We start from the raw sequence: 26,301 nt of genomic DNA on the forward strand, positions 1-26,301 counted from the left end.
TACGGACGAAAAGTTATTGGGCCTTGATGAAACATCAAGCGTTGCTTACAATTCAGGCGAAACTCAAACTAGCAATTATTTTGTTTTACGTTTCGGTCGCGATAGACTGGCAAATTCCTCGCAAGCGTGTGGCAAGAGGAGCTAGGAAACTATGAAGTCCTGAAGCTCTGCTATATCTAAATATATCCAGCTAATTTTTTGCTGTGTAATGGAAAAGCTGTTAATCTTCAACATATGTGAAATTTAAAGTGGAGTAATGTACAGCTCATGTAAAAGAAGCATCCGTCGGAATACAACTTGGTCAGCGATATATATCTAAGCTTAAAGCGGAACATACCTAAATTCGACACTGTCTTACTTCACTCAAACTGGAGGAGCTTACGACGAAAATACTTAAGCAAAATTCCAACAGACGTAAACACGTTGAGTTGTGGGCATGAAAAATCTCAGGAATTTCGGACGCCATTTCCCCCGCGCGACATCCGCAAAAATCCTTGCAGCATGTAGGCGCGTGTGCCGCACGAGATGGCGCAATTTGTTCTAAAAATAGAATTATTATCCCATATCATGGGGACAACCCCAGTACTAGAAATGGCGCGCGCTTACGGTCTCCGTCCCCGATTATGGCACCTGGTGTAATACAATTTGGCCCTAAATGTAATGAAGGTTCTAAGTGTAACAACGTTTGATCCTAAATTTAATACATTTTGGCCCAAAATCATGGTGGTACGTAGACAATATTCCACTGCCTGGCCTTTTGCCTATGTTAAAGTAAAGTAAAGTAAAATCCTTTATTTAAAACTCAATTATCGTTTAAGCACTACATGCTTGAGGGGTCTTGCATCTAACTAATTATCTAATTGTCTACTTACCTACTGATAAAATGAATGAAATACAAGAAATTAACTTACTTTATCGCAAATCTGATTTCCCTAAATATCGGACTAGATTTTGTCTTTGAATAAAATTGTTTAAAATTACAAGAATCATTAAAATATTCTGAAAAACAGTTCCACAGTACAGCTCCTCTGTAACAAACAAAGGAATAAAGGCAAATAGTTTTAAGTAACTGGTGATTACGATTACTGTTCTTTAATATTCAGATGCCATAACAGTTAGCCACAATTTCACTTTACCTTTATTGCATGTCTTATTTTACAGGAGTAAACATCAACAGACCTTAAGCTTGAGTTAGTTATTAACAATAGAAGGTTATGAATTTCAACGAATTTCTCAGTTTTAAAATGTTTGGACACATGAATAATTGAGTAAGTTCCGGTGAATGTCAATCATCCCTGCCCCCTGTTCTTTTTTGAAGCGACTCTTCATAAGAGATTGCTAACATGAAATAAAATAAAGCCCGCCTTTGGATGCAAAAATACACAGTCGTTCTACCCGAGTTCAGAATGCGTCATCGAAGCGTGACGTGGCGTGGGAAAACCATCTAGATTTCATGTCGTGTATACTTTATCGTGAACATTTTTTTTTTTTTCACGGTGAACGGTTAGTTTTTTCCAGTTTCTACGTCTAACGACTTAATTTTTGGCCGTTTTTCGGCTAACGGTTAACCTCATAGAGACTCTCATGTTATAACTGTTTACGTGTTTGCAGATAACCTGCCTAGAAGGGTGCCGCAGGGAAATGCACAAGCGGCGCCAGCTCTGGCGGTGAGATGATCAACTTAAGAAATAGCGGTCATGGTGACAATATAAAAGTTTGTATGGGGATATTTACGATCGCTCTTACCATGCAAAAATTTTGTTAACTTGTAAATTATAACACCCTATCTTACCTCCATAAGAAGTTGCGCGTAACATAAAAAGTAACGCGTTGGGAAATGTTTAGCGTAGCATAAAACGTGAAACTGATGACTCTGATGAGTATAAACGAGTTGACAAGACTCCACTTGTGGAATAGTCGAAAAAAAGAAAGCCTAAGGCCTATAAGGGAGATTAAATCCGCTACCCTTCATCCATGACGAGCTTTGCCCTCCGAAAAAAAATATGCAAATTAGGCTAAGAAGGAGAAATTCTCCTCCATGGCTTATCATTAACTGACAGAGAACACCGTATTTAACACGTTTACTACGCTCTTGGTGTCCCCTAGGAATTTCCAGTAATTACTTTTTTCGCACTTATCGGCGGTCAAATGCATGCCGAAAGAAACACGAACCAATTTAATTAAGTATCTCATGACATGAAAACAAATGGTTTCCAGACATCAACACGCGTGGCTGTAACTGTATGTTGCGAGGAGAAATTTGGTCACGTTTGTCTTCGCGGCGTTGGTGTCACTGGATAAAACTCTCATAAACCACGTATTATTTACTCTCTAAAAACACTTTTAATAATTAGTTAATGCCGCTGTTCCTCGGAGACATATACAACTAGTGGTATTAAAAGCATGTCGCTCTCTGATAAAAAAGAATATATATCTTTACAAGTCGAATTCTAAATAACCGGAAACAGTACTTTCATTGCTCATCGAAAAAACTTAATAGTAACGTGATGATTCTCTATTCGCAACACTAAACTGAAAGCACAGTTTTTGAAGAGAAACACAGATAATCCGTAAATATCACTATTCCAGCGGTAACATTTTCAATATGAGGTTCTTCATCTAAAAAGGAAAACGTGAACTAACGAGGGCACTATAAGACATATTTACAAAATTACTTCATACTGGCCTGTTTAACTATTTGAGAACGACTGAGTTTCTTTACTTCAATTGACAAATCTTTAAAGGACGCTAAGCAGTTCCTTTAACGAGGGACGCTGTTCAGGATCATCGTTTAAAGCCGATTTGGCCATCTTAATTGATCGAGCAGTTGCTGTGGGTAGCAAATCCAGTACAGCAAGGGCGATTCTTCCAAATGAAAATGTGTCTGATTTATAGCTTTGCATCCCAGTTCCACACACGATTTCGGGCGCAATATGAGGGTAGCGCTTCTGGTACTCCTCTCTTTTGGAAATTGTTACAGCCACCGCAGGCTTTGTATCAGACGCAAAGCGTGCTTTGCCAAAATCTATAATTACCGGGTTTACTGACCCGTTCTCTCGTTCCTCGAGCAGGACGTTGTTCGCTTTCAAATCGTTGTGCAGGATACCGCACGAATGTATGTGCATGAGCGCTTCGATGATTTTTGTTAACACACCGAGCCAACCAGGTTTGTCCAGATAATTTTTTTTTCTAGTGGCACTGGACAAGGTCAGGCTTCTATGTTTTCGGCCATGAAACTTTGTAATAAGCCGAAGCGGCTCGCTCTTAGTTATTACACCAAATAGCAAAGGCACGCCACTGTGATCTCCGAGGTAGCTGATCATTCTCGCTTCCTGGCGTACTTCTTTTTTCAGGTCGTTAGTGCTCCACTTTTTCACAGACTTGAACTCTTTTACAGCCACAAGCAGATCTCGGTAATAAGCGAGATAACAGTTTCCAAATGTTCCTGATCCAAGAAATTTTTCTGTCCGCACGACTAACGAGGGATTGATCTCTTTAACGTGGTGTTGGACGTCGACTCGTCTTCGCGGCGGGTTAGCAGGTTCGCCACGTTTCTGCTCCGCTACTTCTCGCACAGACGTTACTACTCGATCTTTTTTTCTACCAATAGTTCCTGAGTTACCGGCGATGGCTGCCGCTGTTTTCATGGTTTTTTCTTCAACCTTCTGCTCCGCTACTTCTCGCACAGACCTAACCACTTGTTCTTCCTTTTTGCCAATAGTTGCCGAGTTGCCGGCGATGGCTGCCGCTGCTTTCAAAGCTTTTTCTTGAGCCTTCTTTTGTCTCCACCTTTTCTTTGCTTCTTTCCGAATTTTCTTCAACTTTTCTGGATCTTTGATCGTTTTCCGTTTGTTTCGAGCCATTAAGGATGAATACGCTAAAAATTTACGAAGCAATAAGTGGAAGAACCGGTTATTTGCAAGATGAAAAACTATTCACAGCTATCGTTGAAAAATTGATTTCACGGGCGATCTTTCCAAAGTGAGAGACGGAAAGCGTTTGGCAAGCACGTGTAATGGATATTAAATGTATACGATTGGTGGAGCAAAAAGAACTCAGGAAGCAGCTATATTTGCCGGAAAACCATCCCCTATTTCACACACTATTCAGCTATTCACCGATTGATCATTGTTGAAAGAGCTTTGTTCCATCACAGCAAGCCTATGTGTAAATAAGTTAATGAAAAGCATGATGAAAAGCTATTACAAGGTTTTTAAGTCGCAGAGATTCTCACCATTCTTGCAAACATGGCTGTTTCTGTGGCTGTTTTTAAAACGCGCTACGATTTGTCCGTCCGAATTTAATACCACTACTGCGTTATTTCGACACAGAAAGGCAAAAAATCATATCGATGCGCATTCGGTGACATTTCTGCCGTTTTACAATGGTCAGGAGGTCATACGGCTACCTTCAAGGATTAGAAGAGGGTGAAGGTCTTCAAGCTACAAACAGGGGATAAGTGGCATTGTGGACAGTATTAATTCCTGTCTACCGGTACATCCAAAGGCCGTCGGTAAGTATGCTTGCATTTACTTCCCCTCTGTTTCTCCAATCTTTACAACGGAATCGCAAAATTTCTGTGGCAATGGAGTGACTACGTTTTACTATCATTATCTTACTTCTCTTGACTGAGAAACTTCCAAACTAGCGAATAGGATTGAAGCGGTAAATTGTTTTGTTCTCAAGAACCAATGATGTTACCAGAGAAAATGATGAATATAGCGTTGTACAATATCTATATTTGTTTAAGGGAAATGGAGTCGCGTTGAAAGGTACTATGTACTGGAAGAGTACGTCCAAATTTTGTTAGCTAACATGCCAAATGCATTTATAACAGCGGCAGAGAAAAGAGGCACCTACGTCCCCCCGTTTGGAGGGAAAAGTTCAATGTGTTCCAATACAGAGACCACGACCTGAATGATACTGTAACCTGCCCTCGGTCAACAAAGTGCCATTCCTTTAAACCTTAAGAAGACTTACCTGCGAAACAAGGAGGTAGAGGAAAGACACGAACCGCAAAATGCTAGAGAAGCACTAGAGGCAGCCAAAGAGAGAGCAAGACGTGGGACGGCCAACTTTTCGTCCAGTTCAAATGGTTGTCGGACCTGGTGAAGGAAGAGCAACCAGAGAGTTTGGGGTCATCTGGTGGCATGAACTGTTTTCGAGCAATAACCACGGAAAGTTGACACTCAGATTTTATGTTTCGAAAGTGCAAGTTTGATTGAAAATACCTATCCAGAAAGGAGCAGTCTCCTTCTACCGGATTCCACACAATTTAAGATTAAGGGAACATTTGTCTGTCAAAAATAAAACTTTAAGTATATACCAACAGCTCTCATACCTCATAAGTACTCTTGCTAACAACAGCCAACTTTGCATTGCTTTGCGACCTAAAAGAGTTGCCACATTATTAAAATGACTGAAATGGACACAAAATGTTAAATTATAAAACTAAAGAGTGCTGCATGTAACAGGTTCTGACCAGGAGAGACAGAACTGAGGAAAGAAAATAAAATAATAGTAATAATAACAGATAACAACAGCCCCAAAACCAGGACTGACTACCCAAGAGAGACAGAACTGGGGAAACAAAATAAAATAATAAAATAAAATAAAAGTTCTGTTCTTCAGATAACAACAGCCCCAAAACCAGGACTGACTACCCAAGAGAGACAGAACTGGATAAAAAAAATAAAATAATAAAATAAAATAAAAGTTGTGTTCTTCAGATAACAACAGCCCAAAAACCAGGACTGACTACCCAAGAGAGACAGAACTGGGTAAAAAAAATAAAATAAAATAAAGAAAAGTTCTGTTCTTCAGATAACAACAGCCCATGCAAATGGGACTGACTACCCAAGAGAGACAGAACTGGGTAAAAAAAAATAAAATAAAATAAAGAAAAGTTCTGTTCTTCAGATAACAACAGCCCATGCAAATGGGACTGACTACCCAAGAGAGACAGAACTGGGTAAAAAAAATAAAATAAAATAAAGAAAAGTTCTGTTCTTCAGATAACAACAGCCCATGCAAATGGGACTGACTACCCAAGAGAGACAGAATTGGGTTAAAAGAAATGATGATGATGATGATGATAGTGATGATGATGATGATGATGCCCTTAAATAACAACAGCCCAAGTATAACAAACTGCTCGATAGAAACAATACAGAGTAAGAAATCACAATATTGTTATAAATTAAACAAACAGAACATTAAATGTTTGTGAAAGGGAAAGCAGAAAAAAACTATCATACCTCCTTCTGTTTGGGTCTATTATGCCAGGTATTCCAGGCTTCAATTCTGACATCTCTTATAAAAAGGCCTTGGTATCCTCTTATCAGGTTAATGGTTTGAAGTGATTGTCGGATGTTATAAATAGGTCCACTTCAGACCAGGGCATATAGAATTCCAACTGATTAAAATCTGTCTGAAATTTACTCAAAGGCATTTAAGAAAGGATGGTCTGTTTTAGTCTGGCCTCTACCTTTCAATTGATTTAGTATATCAAGAAACTGTATCTTTCACTGGATTTGCTTCAAACAGGTCACTGAGGCACACAAGCCACCTCACCACGACAAGGTACGGACCATGAGGTGGAAAAACAGTGGGGGGATAAGGAAAAAACAAAAACAGGTCTTTGTCTTCAGATAACAACAGCCCAAACAGGACTGACTACCCAAGAGAGACAGAACTGGGTCCAAAAAAAAAAAAATAAACAAAAAAAATAATAATAAAACAATAATAATAATAATAATAATAATAATAACAATAGAATTAAAAATAAATGAATACTAAAATGAGGTAAAAGTTCTGTTCTTCAGATAACAACAGCCCAAACAGGACTGACTACCCAAGAGAGACAGAACTGGGTCAAAATAAATGAAAGAAATGAGTATCAATAAAAAAGAAAAGAAAAAATAAAATAAAATCATCAAAAAAATTAACAAAAGTTAATAAATAATTAAAAACTAAGCAAATAATAATAAAATAAAATAAAAGTTCTGTTCTTCAGATAACAACAGACCAAATAGAACTGACTACCCAAGAGAGACACAACTAGGTGAAAATAAAAGTTCTGTTCTTCAGATAACAACAGTCTAAATAGGACTGACTACCCAAGAGAGGCAGAACTAGCTAAATGAAGATTTTCTGCCTTCAAATAACCAGAGTCTACATGTGACTGGCTAGCCAAGACAGGAAGAATAGTAGTGTAGGACACCTTGGTTCTATGGAGTACTCCAGTCAAGGATCTGCAACATTAAAGTTTTCCTGTGTTGATCCATATCAGAAAATCTCCACAGGAAGTTGTTGATGCATGAAGACCCATTCTGAATCATATCCCTTGCAGCCATGATCACACCAATCCCACAGCTTCCAATGCCGATCATTTTTGAGTTAACCGGTGCCTGAGATGGCATACCAAAGCGCCGAAACCTTGGATAGTTTTTCCAAAACCTTGTTTGAAAAAGTGGATGGTGTGGGTACATTTCAGAGAGTAACTCTAATGACAACTTGACTGATGGAAGGGACATGGTAGGAACTGCTGACTGCAGGCCATCATCAAAGTACATCTCTTTCTGGGCTAAATCAACAAAGATTAAGCCCCAATGGTTAGGCATGTAAACTGGCACTAGAATTTGCTGCAAATCATCAATGTTTGAGAGGTGCTTTGTTGTTTCATTTAATTGCAGCTGCTTGAAATTCTTGTCGTTGCAGCTCATCCAATCATAAAATTCTGTGGGAAAGTACACAGTGTCATTCTTACCATTTTCTCTGGCGTCATCCAAAAACTTACCGATGCATATATCAATGACAAAGCTATCGATATATCGTTCCTCAACAAGATCAGAAAATGACGTGGAATCCAATCCCTTCTTACCGTACTTTAGTATTGGGTGGTTTGTTGGATGATGCCAAAGGGCATCTTGTAATCGTACAAGATCTTCAGGTGAGCATTTCATTTTTGAAAGCCAGTTAGCTTCTGCAGACACTTTGCGAGTAGTGTCAGCTAGTGTGCAGAAGCATTTTAGGATACAGAGGGCACTCTCACAAAACTGACCCTTGCCTTCAATGTCAATACCAGTAGGATTCATGCCTGCTTTTTTAGCATCAAGCAGAACTTTCTGAGCCTTCTGGATGTCACTTTTACAGGGACGCTCTGTTAATGAGAAGGGATCTGCATTCGAGGTTTTACCATAAACTGGCTGGAGTGCCAAGGGAAATTTTGATGCCAGAGGTGGAAGTAAACTGTGTAGAGCAGCTTCTTCACCTCTTGTGCTAGCTTTGGCCATAGCAACTTGCAAGGCAGTTTGCTGTGACAGGATGGTCTCACCTTGATCCTCAATGACAACTGCAGCTTTTAGTTGAGGAGATGAATGAGAAGTGACAGACTCCAAGTTACATTTAGCTGGTTCAGATTCTGGAATGAGTATTGGGGCTGGCTCATTCAGCATGGCAGAATCTAAATCCAAGTTGGTAGCTATTGGGTGACACTTACCAGAAAGATCTTGCAGTGGGGTTGGCTCAGTCAGCATGTCAGTATCTGAAACCAAGGTGGTAGCTACTGGGTGACACTTACCAGAAAGATCTTGTGGTGGCTGTGGACTGATGTGGACACCATACTGACTTTCCCAGTGATCATGGCAGTATTCTAAAATACTGGATGTCACTGTGTCCTCGACCCTCGTGCCATGGTCTTTATCATAGCAGTATGTAAGGAAGTCACTTCCAAACATTTGCTCAAATAAATTATTGATTACTTGAACCCAAGTTTTCATAGCTCCTGTCCAAGATCTCATTTCATGACCAGCACTTTTCCAGCCACATCCACGGTAGGTAAATGTTTTCTTTCCTAAGAATGAAAAAAAAAACAAAAAACAAAAGAAAAGATAGTGCTTGAGGGAGTGAAAACCATACCTGTTTCGAATTAACATTGCATGCTAGCAAATGCTAATGTTACACAATTATGTCACAAACTTTGCATTAAGATATACGTGTAATTAAATTCAGTGTTTATTTACTTGGTTTCCTTTTATCTCCATGTGTAAAATGCACACAAGGAGTTAATCTATTGATGTAGTATTACAAAATATCCATGGCACATAATTCGGTTTTTAATACTTACTGGCCATAATGCAATTTTCAGCTTGTTGGAATTAATATCTCAACGACAGCAGCATGGTTGCATACCAATGCGTGAGAATTTGATTCACTATAGGAAGAGAAAATGTTTTCAAACCCAATTTATTTGATATTACAACTTATTTTACTTTCATTTAAACTTGATTCTATATCATTATGGCCTCAACAGACACTCTAGGGAGTATTGAGAAATAAAAGTGACTGAAACTAGTGTGACTGGACTATAATAAGTAAAATAACTATAATTAATACTGATAACAGTTATGATAATGACGACAAGGATGATGATAATAATACTGTATCTTGTAACTCACATGACTGGCCAGGTCCAGATGAATCATGATTTGTTGCCTTAGAATACAATTGTCTGTGTAGCTTGTGAGAAGCCTCAAATCCTTGGCCAGAATATTTATAGAAGGACCTAAAGTGCCGTAGGAGCATAGCACTGTGATCTATGACAAGGTGCCCATAATCACCAGTGCCAAGGTGTAGTCCAAATAGCATTTTCAACAAAAAGCCCCACTCCTTGCACTAGAGAGTATAGCAAAAGAAAACAAGAATGTAATAAGAAATTAAATTATCAAAGATGGGTAACCCTCTCTACCTGTAAAATTTTTAACTGTATACACAATAATTTTGACACTACAGAAAAGCATGTAGTTTTTGACAGTAACATACAGCTTTAGCATTCCAGTGTAGAAAAGCTATGGTTGAAATTATTTTCTATCAGCCTATTAACCTTGTTGGATTTAGTAAGAGTAACTGATCATTCCTGAATATTTCTGCACAAACCAGTTTCATACCTGTCAAGTCTAGATGCAATGCTTAAAACAAAAATGGACTTAAACCACTGTATGTATTGAATAACTTAGTTCATAAAGGTGATATCCTACCATTTTCAGTTAATTCAAACAAACTCAAGAAAAGTTTAAGCAAGTGTGTATATGGACCAAGGGCTATGGCCACAACAGCTTCGTAAGAGAATAATAATTGTTTTCAATATAAAAAATAATACCTTCACATCATGGATATCAATCAATTGCTCTTCATGGTCTTCGGACACTCTGTCACGCATTGTGTGGGCAATTTCCCTCCAATCACAGCAAACCTGACAAGTATTACATGGTAATAGATGTCCAACAGTAGCAATTAAATAATGAAAGAATGAAGGATGCGAATGCAACCATAACACTACTGGAAAAATGACATGAAAAAATTTCAGCTGAGTATTACGTCCACTGAACATATAGGGCCCAACCCACACACGACCGCTCTCATGTGGTTTTGACAGCTCAGTTGGTAGAGCATTGCAACAGTAACGCAAAGGTCATGGTTTCGAATCCCATTTAGAGCCTGAAATTTTTTCAGCTAATTTTTCCAGTAGTGTTATGGCTGTATTCGCATCCTTCATTCTTTCATCAGTTAAGTATTAGTCAAATAAAGTTGCAACTGCTGCAGTTAAACTTTTTGTTTCTTCACAAATAAAACTGCTAATCTTTCAGTTGACAATGTTGGTTATTGAACAACACTGATTTTCCAGTCAGGCATTTTTATAAGTGAATGACTCAATTGAGTGTATGCAACCTACTTGCATGTCAAAGTTAGCTACAAGTTTACCTTGACAAAAAATTCAATTTGAAGTTGGGCTGCATAATTTGCGAAGGGATCAGTGTGGTCTTCCATGAGTTTTTTCTTCTTCCCTCTTTTCCTCTTCTTGGGTAGGGGTTCCTCATTGCCACACTGTTCTTCCAGCTCCAGGAATCTTTCTTCGACTTCTTTTTGTCTTTTAATCCAGTTCTCCTTTAGGTTCTCCAAGAACACTTTAAGTTCTTACAGCCAAAAACAGAAAGAATCCAACAGATTGTCAGTGTAAGCATTTAATGGGAATATAATGGACCAATTTGTTGTAGTCTGGAGCAACCCAAGGTTTCCCTGATTATGTTTGTTTCCAGCCATTCATAGCCTTGGGTTGAGAGACAGATGACTTTATGTGGGTAAAGGTTCTTGCATAAAGGATTTACATCAAAATTACAATGTGTGAAATTTACTTTAAATAATTATAATAATAATAACTTTATTTAAGTGTCAAATGTATTTAGCACTATTAAATGTGCTAATTGGCGCCACTGTAAATAAATAAACAAATATTTCAAATGTAACATAAACTACAGTCCAAACTCTGGTTGCGACCACCTCTCGTAAGCAATCACCTCTCCTCAGCGACCAGTTTTCCAAAATACCAAAAGTTTCCAAGTCAAATCGGTATATTTGAAACCTCTTTTTAGTGAGTGCGACTACTTTTAGAGCTAAAAGTTTGAAATTTTCCTTTGTTTTTAACCTCCGGTAAGCAACCATTTGACAGATAGTAGAGCATAAATTGGATAAGGTGTTGTAGCATTATCTCAATTTCTCAATGGGAAGAACCAGATGTTTTTCTCGAAATTGACTTTCACATGAATAAAACATTGCATTGGCATTCGTTCATGGGTTAAGTCTCGGCAGTTATCATATTCTAATGAGGAAAACTTTTGACCCATTATGGTCTAAGCTCTCATAAGCGACCACCTACCATAAGCGACCACCTAGGCTTCACATTTTGGGTGGTGGCTTACAGGAGGTTCAACTATATTAAGAATCCCAACTGGTAAGGAAACCTTAAAATAATAGTTTCCCAGGGTAAACAAACATCAAATAGGTAGGAGTAATCCAAGACATAGGTGGTCAAGCATGAGGGAAATTCAATTTGATTACAAATGAAATGAGAAACTTGAAAATTTAGGCAAAGAAGCCTTGACTGAACTGTAGCTCCATTAAGAACAATTTCAGATCTTGAGAAAGTTATGAATATTGAATAGGCTGATGAGTAAATAAAAAATTATTAAGTGAACAATTTATAAATATAGTAAGCTAATGAGCTTCGTTGAGATGTCCTTTCACCTTTTGTGTCATCGAGGTCAATTGTTTCTTGCCGCACACCATAGTCTCTAACAAAGGTTCCCCGGTCGAGTATCTCATCTACAAACTACAAATAAGGACATTGTTAATTACATTGTAAGTTTTTATTGTAAAACATAATTATTTATTCCCTTACAAGTCATCTCAACCCAACCTGAAATTATGTGTATTAAAATGATATAAAGCATTAAATTCTGCTCAGTAACGTAAGATATTTAAAATCTTGCTACATGTATGAGTTAACCCACCGATATCCTCTGTTCAAAAAAGGTGACATAGTTTAGCAGAACGTCTCTTGCAGCTCCAGAACATTCCTCATAGTAATGGGCAACTTTCTCAAGGGGGAGTGACCTTGCTACAATTTCTTCAAAGTTTTTAAGAACTTCTCTCTCCATCGAACCTGATAAAGAATTTACCTTGACTTTAAATACCGACCACCAAACTTGCATCAGTGTCATAAAATGGCACAAGTATGTATACTACTCCATGACCTTCACATGGCAATCGGAGTGAAAATTGAAAAAGTTGTTTCCTAAGACTGTATGCAATTATGTTCACAAAGTTATAAATTATGTTCACTCTGTAAATGGGTTCATTCATTTGGCATATTCCTGACAGCATTACATTGGTGATGAACAATAGATTAAAGGACTGATGACAGTACCTGAAAAAGATGCAACATGTATATTTTGTCTCTCTATTGCTGTTTGTTGTCCTTTCCGTTCTTTAACTGTTACTCTAGGAAAACCTCTACAGTTTTCAGGCCCATAATCAGACAAGGTACCATTCAACTTGTCCAGGGTTCCAACTCGATAGGCAAACAAACCCAATGAGCCTAGAAGCTGCTCACAATTTCGCATCTCACAATGTAGAGAGCAAAGATTTATGCTGCTCAAGTCTTCCTCCAGAAGAAAATTGAGATCATCCCGAAGGCCTGTACCCCTGAAAAAGAGCAAAAATACACACTCAGTGGCTTACGTTGAACCTGGAAATTTCCATTATTTTATATTTACCAGTCAGTTGTGCTCACAACACCCTCACCTTCCAATGTTAGCTTTTGATCTTAAACAATCCAGGCATGTCTCATCCACAGCAACTCCATGGCAAGTGCAAGCCTAAAATAAAGTTATGGACAATAGAAATATTGACCTCATTTAGAATGCTGGAAAAAACATAAAATTTTTCCACAAAGAGCTAAAGAGCTACTAGATAATGATATCTATTTTCCTTGTCTTAACATTCAGTGTTTACTAGGATTGCAAAAATAAAAGTATTTTATTGATGATAATAGTACTAATTTATAACTGACATGATTGATACAGATAGTCACTGAACCCTATACTAAAATGCAGTTTACAATTCAAGTAAGTGTTAATTAATGCAGTTACCATCAAACTACATGTAAATATATAAAACCTTACCCTTATTGCATCACAAAATGCACAACACTGCACTCCATAGCCCTTGCCACCAAGGAGGAAATCCTCATTGTCTTTTTTGTTTAGGAGAAGCAGCAAAGCCTTGTAGTCCAGAGTCACTTAAGGTCGTATAAGGGGAAACAATTCATAACACATGCTAATGAGGCAAAACAATATCCAAGGACCATTTCACATACTGTATAAGTTTGTCCAATTTCCTTATGAACCAGTGGTATTAATGTTGATATAACCCTATTTAATGGCAGGATTGTTATGATATTTAGAACAACAGCAAAATGTTACTAAAGGTACTGAACAGTGCCATAAATATTAAGGTAATTATCAAACAGTATTTGCCATCGCTTTTTTTGCACAATTAATTGATCCCTGTAAAAAATTATGAGATAGCTTTAACTTAGTTTTTCTCCCAAATAAACACAAATAATGTCCCATTAAATAAATAACAGCATTTCAAAATTCATTCCCTTTCTCATCAGTCTGGTTTAAATCACTATTTACATGTACCTGTGAAAGAGATGTTGTACTTTTTTCCATCCACAACAATGCCATGTTTTTTTATCACATTCTTCTGGCAATTAAGATTTCTAATCAATTGCTTTAGATTTGCCCTAATATAAGAATAGGGACAAAAATAAAAAATGTTAAACGCCACCTTAATTGAAAGAAGGTAATAAACAGAAAAAAATGTATTCATCACAAAATTCAACTAAAGCTGCTCATGAAAGAAAGGGAACTCTTTTTATCTAGAGTTTCTACTACATCTTAAATAACTGACTGAGAAATACATGTATAAATGTTTCTTTTCTTTACAGCAACATCTCAATGCCTACTTTCTTATCCAAATGCAAAAAATTGTTCATGATTGCACAATCAGTAGTCACTGACCTATTCTCTTTACAATTCCCTATAGCAATAGGGTAGACTGACAAGGCGCTCTCAGAACTTTTATTGGCAAAGTCAATGGGGGCCAGACCAACAGCCACTTGATTTTTCCCTTGAAAACAAAATACCAAAAATAAATAGTTTTATTACCAACTATTCATAACATATTATTATTAACCCATAGAATGACACAATCTTATCAAAAATACTGCAGTAGATACTGTTAGGCAGACAAATGAAACACCCAGTTAAAATATGTTACTGATACACTCACCACCAAGAGGACGGCCATCAAGTTTAACATTGAATTCCAGGTCCTCAGTGTCACAACAATGAAGGCGCTGTTCTCGTATGGCCCAGACAAGAACAGATTGTAGGTCCACATCGCATGCTTCAAAGTCAGCATCATTGACTCTACCAATTTTCAGCGTTTTCTGCACAACAGAAAATACTAACTTCTTTACAGCCTTGATTTCATTTTTTGAAAGAAGTAAAGGTGTATCACTGGATCGCTAAGGATAAATAGAAGGAAACTATTAATGGAGGCATAAATTTAACTCTTATATACAGTCATCTCTTATCAAGTCAAGTTGGTCGTGCTTCCCTCTCAGCCAATCAGATGCAAAAAAAAAACCAATTGCGATTTGGCATATGTGATTTGGTCACTTGTGTTTCCTTGCTTCTAGCTAGTTCCTTATGCTATTACGATATTTGATTTGTTGTCTTTGGCGATCACTCTGAGTAAAATTGAAATGCTCAATACATTGTGAAACTGATAAATTATACTAGACACATTTTTTATTGGGAAGTAGCCTTGATAAAAGTAATGATGGTAATTTATTTTTTGGAGAATACATAACCATTATATTGAGCAAATCAACAATGAATGAAAAGCAGCAGCATGCAAACAAAACTAAGAACAATAAATAGAAAAAGGGAACAAAAGCTTTTCATGTCACTCATCATTACCCAGAAGTGCACTCACCCCGGTCTTTCCAAGTTGGGTCAAATTGAGCAGCGTCTGCCATGCTGAATCAGGCAACTTTGTGTGCAGCTTGAAATACAACAGCACCCAATCCGGAACTCTCATGCTCTGGAAAACACGAGCGTGTGTTTCTGAGGACAGAAGCTCAGAAAAGCCTTTCTTCGACCCCTTTGAGTCCATTACAATATTTATGACCTCCGAGATGTGGTTTCTCACGTTTTCTCTCTGAGCATCATCACCATAAATAAAACTGTTTCCTAGAACGCAAGCAATTGATTCTTTATATTTTTCAGAGACGTCACTGATTGAATCTAGCACTTCCTTGCACTTGGCTACAACTTGTCGTTTTCTGGTCGTCGATCCGAGGTCTGGGCTGCATTTTGTCTCCTCGATCGAACTGCAGCACGATGATGGTGAACGAGAGTTGACAGGAGTCGAACAGCATGTTGGCTCTGAAGAAGAAAAATCACTTAAACTCGTTTCAAGATCAACAACCTGACCCTGAAGGTTTTTTAGTTTGAGTTCAAGGAATTCAATTGACCGTGATTTTTCCGCCAGTTCTGCTTGGAGTTCCTCAGAGGCTTGAATAACTGGGCACGCTTTCCCGCCAAAAGCGAAGTCCATGACATCGCGGTGCTCCATGTCCAAGGCGATGGAGTTTAGGAGATTTACAATCGGCGTGAATACAGCTGAATTCAGAAAGCCACTAGCTGAACGACCGCTTTGACGTAGTAGTCCGGCAATTAAACCAAAGGTCGAAGCGACATATACTGTATTTGGCGTTCTTCGGAAGTCGCTTGAATACGCCGATTTGGCGGGCTGAAGTTCCCGCGGAGCCACACTTCGAAGCTCGTTTGGAAATGACTTAAAAATTTCATTCCTGGCGAAATCCTTCGGGTAACCTCGACAAACTTCTTTGGTAACGACATACCAATGCTTTCGAGGGTCAAGCGACGAACTTGTAACCCTTGAAAGACTGGAAACGTTAAACGTGGAGGAGGACGACGGTTCGTCTCCCACCATATCGATGCTTCAAGTGAGTTACAAATCAAAAACATGATGCTTTTGAAACTTGAAAGTCCCGCCAAAGTAGAATATTACCCAGTTAGTAAAAAATTACCTTTGACACACAATAGCGATCACAAGCAAGTACACAAATCCTCTGCAGACATCCGAAAACAATAGCCAGGACACAAGCGAGGTACTGGAAACTAACCGTTTGCGTTGCACGCAAGTTATGTGACCGACGACACCGAGTTTACCTATGCTTAACGCACGCTTTAACAAATTTTAGCTGATTAAAGAAAACGAACAAAGAAACGAAGCCTATCTCCATGTCGTTCAAACTTAGTTTCATAACGTCACTTCTTCTTTTACTGTCACTATTTTTAGTTTCCTCTGCCGTTGACTAAATTCGGCGAATCCAAAAACAGCAAGCGTTCAATAAAAGTGCTCAGCAATCAGAGAACCGCAAGTAAAAAGTCGGTTCGATTTCACATCTTCACTTGTTGCATATTTGCGAAAGAAAATTGCCAAAGTCTTCTCGTGTTTAAATTAAGACTCGCGCGTGGATTGTGGCGTCTGGTTTATTTTGTTGCATGACAGGATCAAAAAAAGATAATTAATTTCGGCCGTGTGATAACTGAGATCTCTCGCCTCACTGTGACAAGCCAAGGTTTCATTTTACGCATCCTGCTGAGAATTTTTTTCTTGGGCAAAGCTCCTCATGTCTTGACGGTTATAACTATGGCGGTCCGCGTCAAAGCGTGCGTGAAAGATTACGTTGTAGTGACCACAAAAAACACGTATACATTGGTAAAGAGTTTGTTTGTTTTTAAGAGTGATGCCCTTTACGGGAAGTGTCATTACTGTTAGAATTTTCTAAAGTGTGATGTTATGCCACGAAATTATCGCGTGGTCATAATCTTCATGGTTGTCAAGTTTGCCCTAGGGTGGTATTTCCTTTAACAAACGTAAATGAGCCGCTTCTTTTATCGAGCACGTTTTTAAAGGGTATGAAATTAAGTTATCCATCAAATAGGGTCAGTTTAAGTGTAAGCGCTACCGTGATAGCAGCTGTTCGGCTCTTCAGCTATTGTCTATCTACGTTTGGTGCGTGTGCCCACCGAAGTGAGTAACCTTTTTATTTATTTTATTTAGCTTTAGTTTTCTTTTAATTGCTTAAGTTTTCACGGTCATCACCGAGATTTTAGGGACTTCAAGATATGGTATGGCTAGGCCGTAGTACGGAGGCAAATATTGAAGATCACTTTTGCTGACGTCATGGCGCGCGTTCCATTACCGCTTTTCTGCCTGGTTTCACCTACTCTATGTGAGTATAAGCCTGCTGTTTATATCTCGTTTTAACGCTTTTTTTTGTTTTTTAGATCACTGTTTGAACACCCTATTTCGAAGATAAAGTGCTCAATCATTCAAATCCATTTTAAGATAATGGTTTCTTTGTCATTTGAACAGAAAATGTGAACGATTTAAACACCTACCGTAAGCGACAGTCATATTTGTAGCGGGCCGAACAGCCGCGTATAAGAAAGCTTCGTACATGTTTGTACTGAGCTGTGCTACACTTGTTTATTGCTGTTCAAAACGTATTTATCAGAATCAAAAGTTCTGTATTTCCAGCCTTATCACGTCGTAGGAACACCCTGCCCGTACTGAAATCGAACATTTTTTTAATTCTTATTTTGTTTTGTTTCTGGAAAGTCCTCGAAAGATCATGGAAAATGTAAGACGGATGCAGAGGAAGTAAAACAACATCATCATTAATCAAGCTTATGTCGCATGGAAGTAGAATGAAGTCCCTGAACACGTAGAGGCTACACCCGAAGTTGCCGTACACGAAAAGCGAAATGAAATCTTAGTCTGGTTGAGCTTTGGGGAGAAAACGGCGATGTCCGTCTAGACCCCCACAGCCAAAGTGGCCGTAGTAGTAGCTCGCCGTAGCGTATCTTAAAGTCCCTATTCTAATGTAGGTAACGTTACGGAGTTGATTTATGCTCGCAATGTTGATCGTAACGTATAACTTTCACCTTGTCAAGTTAGCTCTATTTCCTCTTGTTAACTGCTGCTAAGGACTATTCGACTATTCGAAGGTTGAGCGTGTCCAGATACCTTAAGTTTTTATTGCCTTTGTTATTCTTTATGCTTTTAGCACGAGTAGACATTTCTTTATATCGCGTATTATTGCTTGTAATCTTTTAGTACTTTTGTCTTGTATTAAATTGGAATGCTTATATGTGTTAGTTAATTTAGATTTCTGTTTTTTGATTATCGTATTTCAGTTCGAACCGATTTACGCGACATTCAATACGTGAATTGTGTGTCTTGATCATGAAACAAATTGAGTTTTGGAATATTGTACTACAAACCTTATCACTCGTCAATAAACTTTACTCTCGTTAAGATATACTGTCAGTGATTCTTGTCGAGTTCGTGTTTATACTAGCCACCGGTCTGCTTATGTGATTTACTTGGATCTTGGTTTGGTATTCTGACCCTGTGAACTACAAGCCTATCAGTGCCACTTTATAGTTGTGGCCTGTGTTTGGAAAAGGGAGAGAATAGGATGACAGTGTTTGTCAACTTCTCTGTTACTTTTCACTTCAAAAATGCGCAATATGGTGAAGATTTTATGCTATGTAAAAAAAGGAAAAACAAGTGTTATTTGTTCGCTTGTTAGCTCAGCAGTAAAGTATTACTGCCCACGTCGAATTTTAACAAAACGTAAACAATGTCGAAACCTATAATTTCAATACTTTTCTTTTATACAACGAAATGGTCTCAACCCTGTAAATAATCTATTGAGATAGTAAAATGTAAAACTGAAAAATTCAAAAGTTTGGTAAAACAGGTATTGAAACGCTACCATGGAAACAAGCATGTCAAAATATCAAGTTCGACATTAATTTCTGTGGCCAATGGCAAAATGATATTTTAGATCAAGCAACAAGGCTTGGTTCTCATTGCTTAAAAGAATATAAACGTTATAAAAACGTTATACACCACCATAGGACTGTAGAAAATGAATTGATCATTTATTTTGGTACGCTGAATTTAAGCAGTTTCCACGTACTTTCCTTCAATTTCGTGCCCTTTCGTATTCACTGCCTGGTCGCATTTTGAACCGCTTACATGATGCAAGTGTAACAATTTCTCGTTCTCCCACAGTTCCACTCGTGTGTCTACAACACGATAGGAAATAGGAACTGTCCCCTATTTCATAAACGAATAAAATAATAAAACTAGAAGAGCAATTTTCTACTGTTGATTTGACCTTTTCTCAATGTCCATATCGAGTAAAACTTGCAGTAGGCATTGACTACGGCCATAGGCCGAAGACTGAGGGCATCTCCATTTTTTTTTTTTTTTGAATTTAGAGATCAAAATCGGCGAAAAAATTTTTTTTGTTCATTTTTGAAAAACTGCCAAACATAATAACCAAAAAATATTTGCTATATATGCCTTACACATAATATAGTACTCGCGTAAGAGCGAGGAAAACACGAATACACTATACTTGTCGCAACTCGCTTTAAGTACGACGAAAGTATTGTTAATATTCTAAAACAGATAGACCCCTGGTTTGACAGAAGTCACAACCACATAATAATAATAAAAAGCCGCTGTCGTAAGTCGTGTCGTTTAGGGGTCACTGCATAAAGCAAAAGCTGCGCCCGCCTTTTTCACATGCTAGTCAGGCCCCACCCCCCACCCCCTGGGGGATCGTCGCTATATACATATTTTGTGCTAAAGATCATCTGTAGAACAAGCTATACACAAGCATACACGTCGAGTTTTCTTGTCTTCTGCTACAGATAGCTAGCATAATGCATTTCCCTAAAAGACGTATATATCTCTTTACATTTCTGCACACGATGGTAGAAGAAGCTGTATATAGCATGGGTTTCTTTTGTATGTGCCGGCTAAACATTCATATAGCAAGGGTTCTCTCCAGGCTTGGCTAGTTTTGACGTTTAGCGGAAGGCCTGAATTTTATTCCGTTTGATTGAAACATAATTTTGTATTTTATTACTCAACTAAATTAGTTCTAAGATTAAATAACAAAAATCAACCAATCAGTTATTGCTCTACTGCCGGTCCAACATCCTCCCAATCCGGGAACTGTCCCGAATGATCCAGCACGACTGACAATTTCTGGTGGTTTTATGGCTTACGTTTCAGAAAGAACTTGCTTTCACATAGCAGATTCCTTATCTTTTTCATTCAAGTCTCCAGCTTTCCCTTTGCTTTGTTTAGCATGACACATAAGTTTTCTTCTGCTCAGCTCCCAATCACAATTGCGCCCTTGATCGGTACGTGTTCGTGGCATTTTTTTTTTTTAACATTTTCGCTCGTGTAGCTCATGTAATAAATGTCGTATTAACCACACTTGCTCGAAACCATACTTGGAGGATATTGGCCCTCGGTCTTTTTTCAGTGTACTGACCTTGCTGCGCTCGGTCTGTGTCTTCAAGACCTCGGGGCGATATTCTCCCAGTACAGAACTCGCGCTTGGTTAATAAGACATATATATTACAAATTTTCCACACAAAATTATATTTTCAATATCTTAGCCTCGGGTTTATTCTCATGACAATCCTAAAATTTCGTAAATTTCAGCTGCGGTATTCTTGAATCACTGCACTTGTATCATGTTTCCACACACTTTCATAGAAGGAGGTATACATTGCATGGGCACTTTATTTGTTTGCATAAGGTGTAGTTTTATTTTCTCTGCACATGCATTGAACGTAACATTACTAGACTCGACTTCTGAGTCGACAGGTATCGAATTGTGAAGACCAGACGACGACAATTTTACCCTCTTCAGCCCACGCCCTCCATGTAGGGGCCAAACCACCCCCCAAATGTTTCGTCAGTTCTTGGGTATTTCACATTATTTCGCATTACTTAAAAAGTATTGACTCTTTTTACACCAAACTTGGCAGATGAGCGCGAGACCTATTGCCAATTATATTCACGTGAAATATGTCAGTTAATGTCAAAGTTGTGACGTCACAGTGATGACGCCATGTTTTTTGCCACTTTTGAGGTTTTTAATATGCATATTTTTTACAATGTGTTCGAAAGAACACATCAAGCGAAGTTGAAACCTGAAAAAAACTTGTCCATATCACAAAAATTAAATGAAATATGGCATTTTTAATCATGAAAAATTACTCTGCAAAATATGGGGTCCCCCCCTTGAGTAAAATCCGCAAATTGGAGCCGTAATTTTGTTTCAGCAAGTGCAGCTATGTTGCACACGTGATGTGCCAGATGACTAAAGCAAAAATAAAGAAAAAAATCGCAATAAAAAATTATTCCTCTAGTGTTATTGCGTTAAAATTAGTTTTGTTACGTCATAACCTGTGACGTCACCCGTTTTTTTCTGTTAATACCATCTTAACAAAGCCGAAAATCAAATTTCTAAAACCATACGATTTTTGACAACATCAACCTTTCTAGTTTTCTAGATTATTAGCCTTCCTAGAAAAAAACTGAAAAATATAAACCAGAGAGACTGACTTAAGAAGGACAGTATGGTTAAGCAAATTCCGGGGGGGACAGCAAAAAATTATTTAATTTATCATATCTCGAAAACTAATCATCCTAGCAAAAAAGGGTTTCCGGCATTTTACTCCAAGTCAAGGCCTTTCCAATGACATAATCTTTACGTCAGATTTTACAAAAAATTATAGCACGTTTTGGTGACGTCATCAATTATGACGTCATAATCTAGCATTTTGTCACAACTTGCAAATTAAAATAAACTGGAGATCAACGAAAGCTCATCTGCCAAACTTGGTTCAGAAATATATAAACCAAGCAAATATAGCCTTCATGAAACATTAGGGGGGTGGTTTGGCCCCTACGTGTCCCCACCCCAATCACATGTCCCGTCAATTAGAGAAGTTCATTCACGCTTAGAGTTCTGGTGAGCTTTGTGAAATATCCAAACTACCCATCATTCCATGAATCACTAACTGAGAAGGTGATAAAGTTCATTGTTCGAGTAATTTGAAACAATATATTGCAAAATTGATCCATACGAAGCCACAGACTGAATGTAGAAATACTGACAACCGGCAAACACACAAGTTGCCTGACATGTTAAGGTCGGAAAAAGTATTGTCCAATTATAGCCTATGCTGGCCAAAACAAGCTAAGATAAAAATTGCCTAAAAATAAGAGAATTGACAACAGGCGAAAGTTTTACCTGAAAACTAACAAATAGCCCACAAAACCTGACAGGGATCTTTGTAGGTAGGCTTTACTGGCAGCTGATAAAGGACGTTGGACGTTATGATTCTTCTTAAATCCATTGTATAAAAAGTTTCGGTAGATGAGCCAACCCAAATATCTCTACTGCTAAACAAGCAACAAAGAGAGACGAATTCCACTAAAAACGTGCAGAGCCATAGGCTTTCTACAGTTTAGTTTAGTTCGTCGGTTTTACTACTTAGACCGAACATACGTGTAAGATTTATAGTATGGCAGTTTCCTTAGTCGTCTGGGTCAGACACTCACTGTTGAAGGTCCTGTGACTTGGCTCAGCCACAAGTTGTCCCATGATTTCTCAAAAGTTGTCCGAAACAACTCTAAAAGTGGTCATTTTATTTATTACACTTACCCAAATGGTGCCAATGTTTGCAAAAGTTTCCAAAAGCGTTGCTTATATGTTTGAAATAACAAGGCAAAAACAGATGCTCTAACTAAATTACGAGGTGGCTTACAACACATTAAGGCGCTAAAATGAAGAATGAGGGCTAAAAATGCATGAAAAATAATCCCCCCGGAAACAAAGCAAGACCGTCAGCGAACAATTTTGTTGGAAGTTTGAACAAAAAAAAAATCAGGGTTTGGTGTTGGAGCGATTTAAGTAGAATTAAGCAATGTTGCAATTTCGATAGTACGCTAACAAAACTGTTCTGGATCGTCGCGTTACAACTGAAAAAGTGTGGAAATAAAGTGTAAGAAAATCAAAAAAATAATTTGCGTCACTTTGCTTGTTTTATTTTTTCTTGTAAAACGTTTTGTCCAGTGTACCCTGTATATTAGACAAAGACAGTTTATTTTACTCCAACAACACACTTAACTATTGTAACGGTGCGTCCCATAGACAAGCAGCCGAGTTTATAGCACGCATCAGCTAGTTTACAGGTGGGATAAGAAAACAAAATATCGAAGTAAAGATGTAGGTACAATTGGTTAAAAAACGTAATTGGTTTATAAATATATTAAAATTCAAACACGGCTTAGGAGAAAAAAAAAATAGAAATCAAGTCGAAATTGAAGGATATGATGAGTAGATAATTTGTTCTCCTTTATTTCCCTAAGCAAAGAATTAAGTTAGAAGTTTAAGATATTACAATTGGCCCCTTTATTATTTTAAACCTTGATCAATACACTTTACAAGCATAGCAGGCTCACTAGAGACTCACTTTTGCGAGTGGAAAATTTGTGGAAAAAAAACGACGAAGGCAAGGGTAAGTCTACTGCGCACGATTTTCTTGTCATTTGCGCGCGCTTCACGAACGCGTGTATATACACAACATGGACAGATGTCCTTCAAGTTAGTTTTCTCTTAAACGAGCATGGTGAGCTATATTTTTTTTAATTACCGATGCTTGATATACAATTTATTCTCTGTAACTAAACAGTTAAAAAAAAATGTTCAGAAGGAAAAAAGATATAGCTAAAAGAGTTCACAAAACCATTACTCTAGGATGCATATTATGACCTTGAAAACAACGACTGGAGAAACATTTTAAGTCAATGCAGTTTTAAATTGTTTGAATGTTCCATAAATTATATATTACATTGTTTCATATGCCTTAGACTCTATACCTATCGAGTTTTTATGAAGCCTTTCTTTAAAAGAATTTTACTTCTATCGACCGCAAAATGTAACGTAAACCGATGAAATAACACATGTGATTAGGCACAAAAGGGATAAAATTGGCCCATCATATATCTTTTGAGAGATTGGTGACCTTCTTTCAATCGTATTTCTTGAAAGAGTTCTGGGTAGCGAATATTCAGAGAAAGTTTAAAAAAATCGTTTGACAACTTTTATTTCTGAGGAATCACCTTAAGAGAGAATGTTCCCGAAGACCGCATGAAATCACAGAAATGTGGCACATGCTTCAAAAATTTATTTCCCTCATCTTTCGCTGAAAGATACCCCATGATGAGTTAATAAACGTGGTATATTTATTTTGTTCGGATCTACGTTTTTTTTCCCAAAAACACTGGAAAAATTGTACATGATGCCAACCGCTACAAAATGTTGGACGTTAGTGCGCCGAGTGTCAGCACAAGACCTTCAACCCTGAAAAGTGCAAAAGCAAGTTCCCTTCTCTTCTTTTTATGTATTTGTATGGGAGGTATTGGCAAATATTTAAGCCGAAACCAGGATTTTTCGTCTAAATTTGAATTCACAGCGTATGTTTAAAAATCACCAATATTTTATGCTATCAAAGTCTAATTTTTTAGCATTTTTTTTCAAGGCACGTTTTACTTATGCGGTATAATTCCGAATCACTTGAGATTAAAGTTTTGATTAGTGGAAACGTTCTTTTCAAGGCTATAAAGATTAGTTTGGGGCTTTTAATTACTGCACGGACAATGCACGCTCCATTTCGGTAAAATCGCTACCTCGAGGTGTCAACAACTGCAAATAATCGAATAAGAGTCACTGCTGTCGAACCCAAAATTCGAAGCAAATCTTAGTGCTAGCATCCTATATTAAACAAAAAAAATCAATATTATAAGTTTACCTTGTAAATTCAGTGGCTGTAGATGGGGTTTTATAGCTATTTTCGCATTTAAACTGTTATCATCGCATCGACCATGTTTTACCAAATGACACAATAAATAAACAAGCATACCGTACGGCTCTTGCACGAAACATAGCAGTTTTTGTCAGATTTAACCATATTTGAAATTCATACGGCTATAGTAACTGAGATAACTTGACTGCATGATAATGAATGACGATTCAATTATTTATAGTTGCAGGTAAACAAATTTTGAAGCCCGAAGACGCGCATTTAGCAGAGTCGTGGCCAAGATAATAGGTCGCTAATGTTTGTCACGCAATGAAATTAAGTGCACAGGACACCCAATAAAACCAAGATTTATTCTATGGTAGTATGACTGCTTCTGTATGTATCGGTTTGAGACTAAACCTCTCAGCTGAGAGAGATACTAGATATCTGGTCAACTTTTTTATGATAAGATTAAGCAATTACGCTCAATTTTATGTTGTCACATGTTTGAAAACATGATATAAATCATTAAATGTTTTGACTGAATACACGTCAAACCCTTTTATTTCTTTATATAATATAGACAGGACCCTGCCCGCGCTCTGATTGGTCAAAAACCCATCTTTTATCAAAGTATAAAACATAGAAAAAGCTTTTTATTGCTTTTCGCCACGTTACCAATATATCATAAAGCAAATGAAGAAACCTAAGCCGTATATTACACTGTGATGAAACACTCCGGACATTTGAGAACACTAGAGAACACTTGCTTGCGGCTCGTGTTTTCTACATTACCATCGTGTTCTCAAATGACCGTCGTGTTTTACCACAGTGTAATACACGGCTATGGCTTCTTTATTAGTCAAGTATTTATCAATTTGCAGTGGCGGATCTAGGGGAGGGGCTCGGGGGCCCTTTCCCCTTATTTTGAGTTAAAAAAAAAAAAATCGCAGAAGGAAGAACAGTAGGCAGGGCAAGCAAAAAAAACCCGAGCCCTCTCCTTAGCTCTAAGTCTGGATCCGCCACTGATTTGTATCACTGAGGTACTACTGGCGAGTGCCGTAAGATGTCGGATGATTAGTACACAGTTCTCATCTCTACTGGC

The 26,301-nt window shown here is 37.8% G+C and overlaps 2 protein-coding genes and 1 pseudogene across 13 annotated transcripts in view; 1 reads left to right on the top strand and 2 right to left on the bottom strand.

Annotated features, from left to right (window-relative positions):
- The window catches only part of LOC149098917 (uncharacterized), a 154,033-nt gene that overhangs the window by 84,074 nt on the left and 43,658 nt on the right, over nt 1-26,301 (top strand). The window lies entirely within an intron of this gene.
- LOC149098921 (testis-specific serine/threonine-protein kinase 4-like) lies at nt 1,979-5,953 on the bottom strand. Of its 2 annotated transcripts, none has more exons than XM_089277215.1 (2): nt 5,342-5,953; nt 1,979-5,105 (listed from the first exon to the last, which is right to left on the bottom strand). In XM_089277215.1, exon 2 carries the CDS (start codon nt 3,861-3,863, stop codon nt 2,739-2,741), a length of 1,125 nt encoding a protein of 374 aa, XP_089133341.1. In that variant the 5' UTR covers nt 3,864-5,105; nt 5,342-5,953; the 3' UTR covers nt 1,979-2,738. The 2 variants fall into 2 exon arrangements, with proteins under 2 accessions (XP_089133341.1, XP_089133340.1); XM_089277214.1 differs by having other exon boundaries at nt 1,979-3,877; nt 4,981-5,953.
- On the bottom strand, nt 7,074-16,630 carry LOC149098922 (uncharacterized; annotated as a pseudogene). The gene is made up of 14 exons (XR_016203757.1): nt 15,406-16,630; nt 14,695-14,932; nt 14,424-14,532; nt 14,043-14,146; nt 13,521-13,636; nt 13,141-13,214; nt 12,764-13,041; nt 12,348-12,499; nt 12,082-12,166; nt 10,762-10,973; nt 10,160-10,252; nt 9,459-9,675; nt 9,132-9,214; nt 7,074-8,942 (listed from the first exon to the last, which is right to left on the bottom strand). The product of XR_016203757.1 is annotated as an uncharacterized LOC149098922 (transcript).

Source organism: Orbicella faveolata, unplaced genomic scaffold (assembly GCF_042242905.1).
Source record: "Orbicella faveolata isolate gen_17 unplaced genomic scaffold, um_ofav_v1 contig_46, whole genome shotgun sequence".
Taxonomy (NCBI): Eukaryota; Metazoa; Cnidaria; class Anthozoa; order Scleractinia; family Merulinidae; genus Orbicella; species Orbicella faveolata.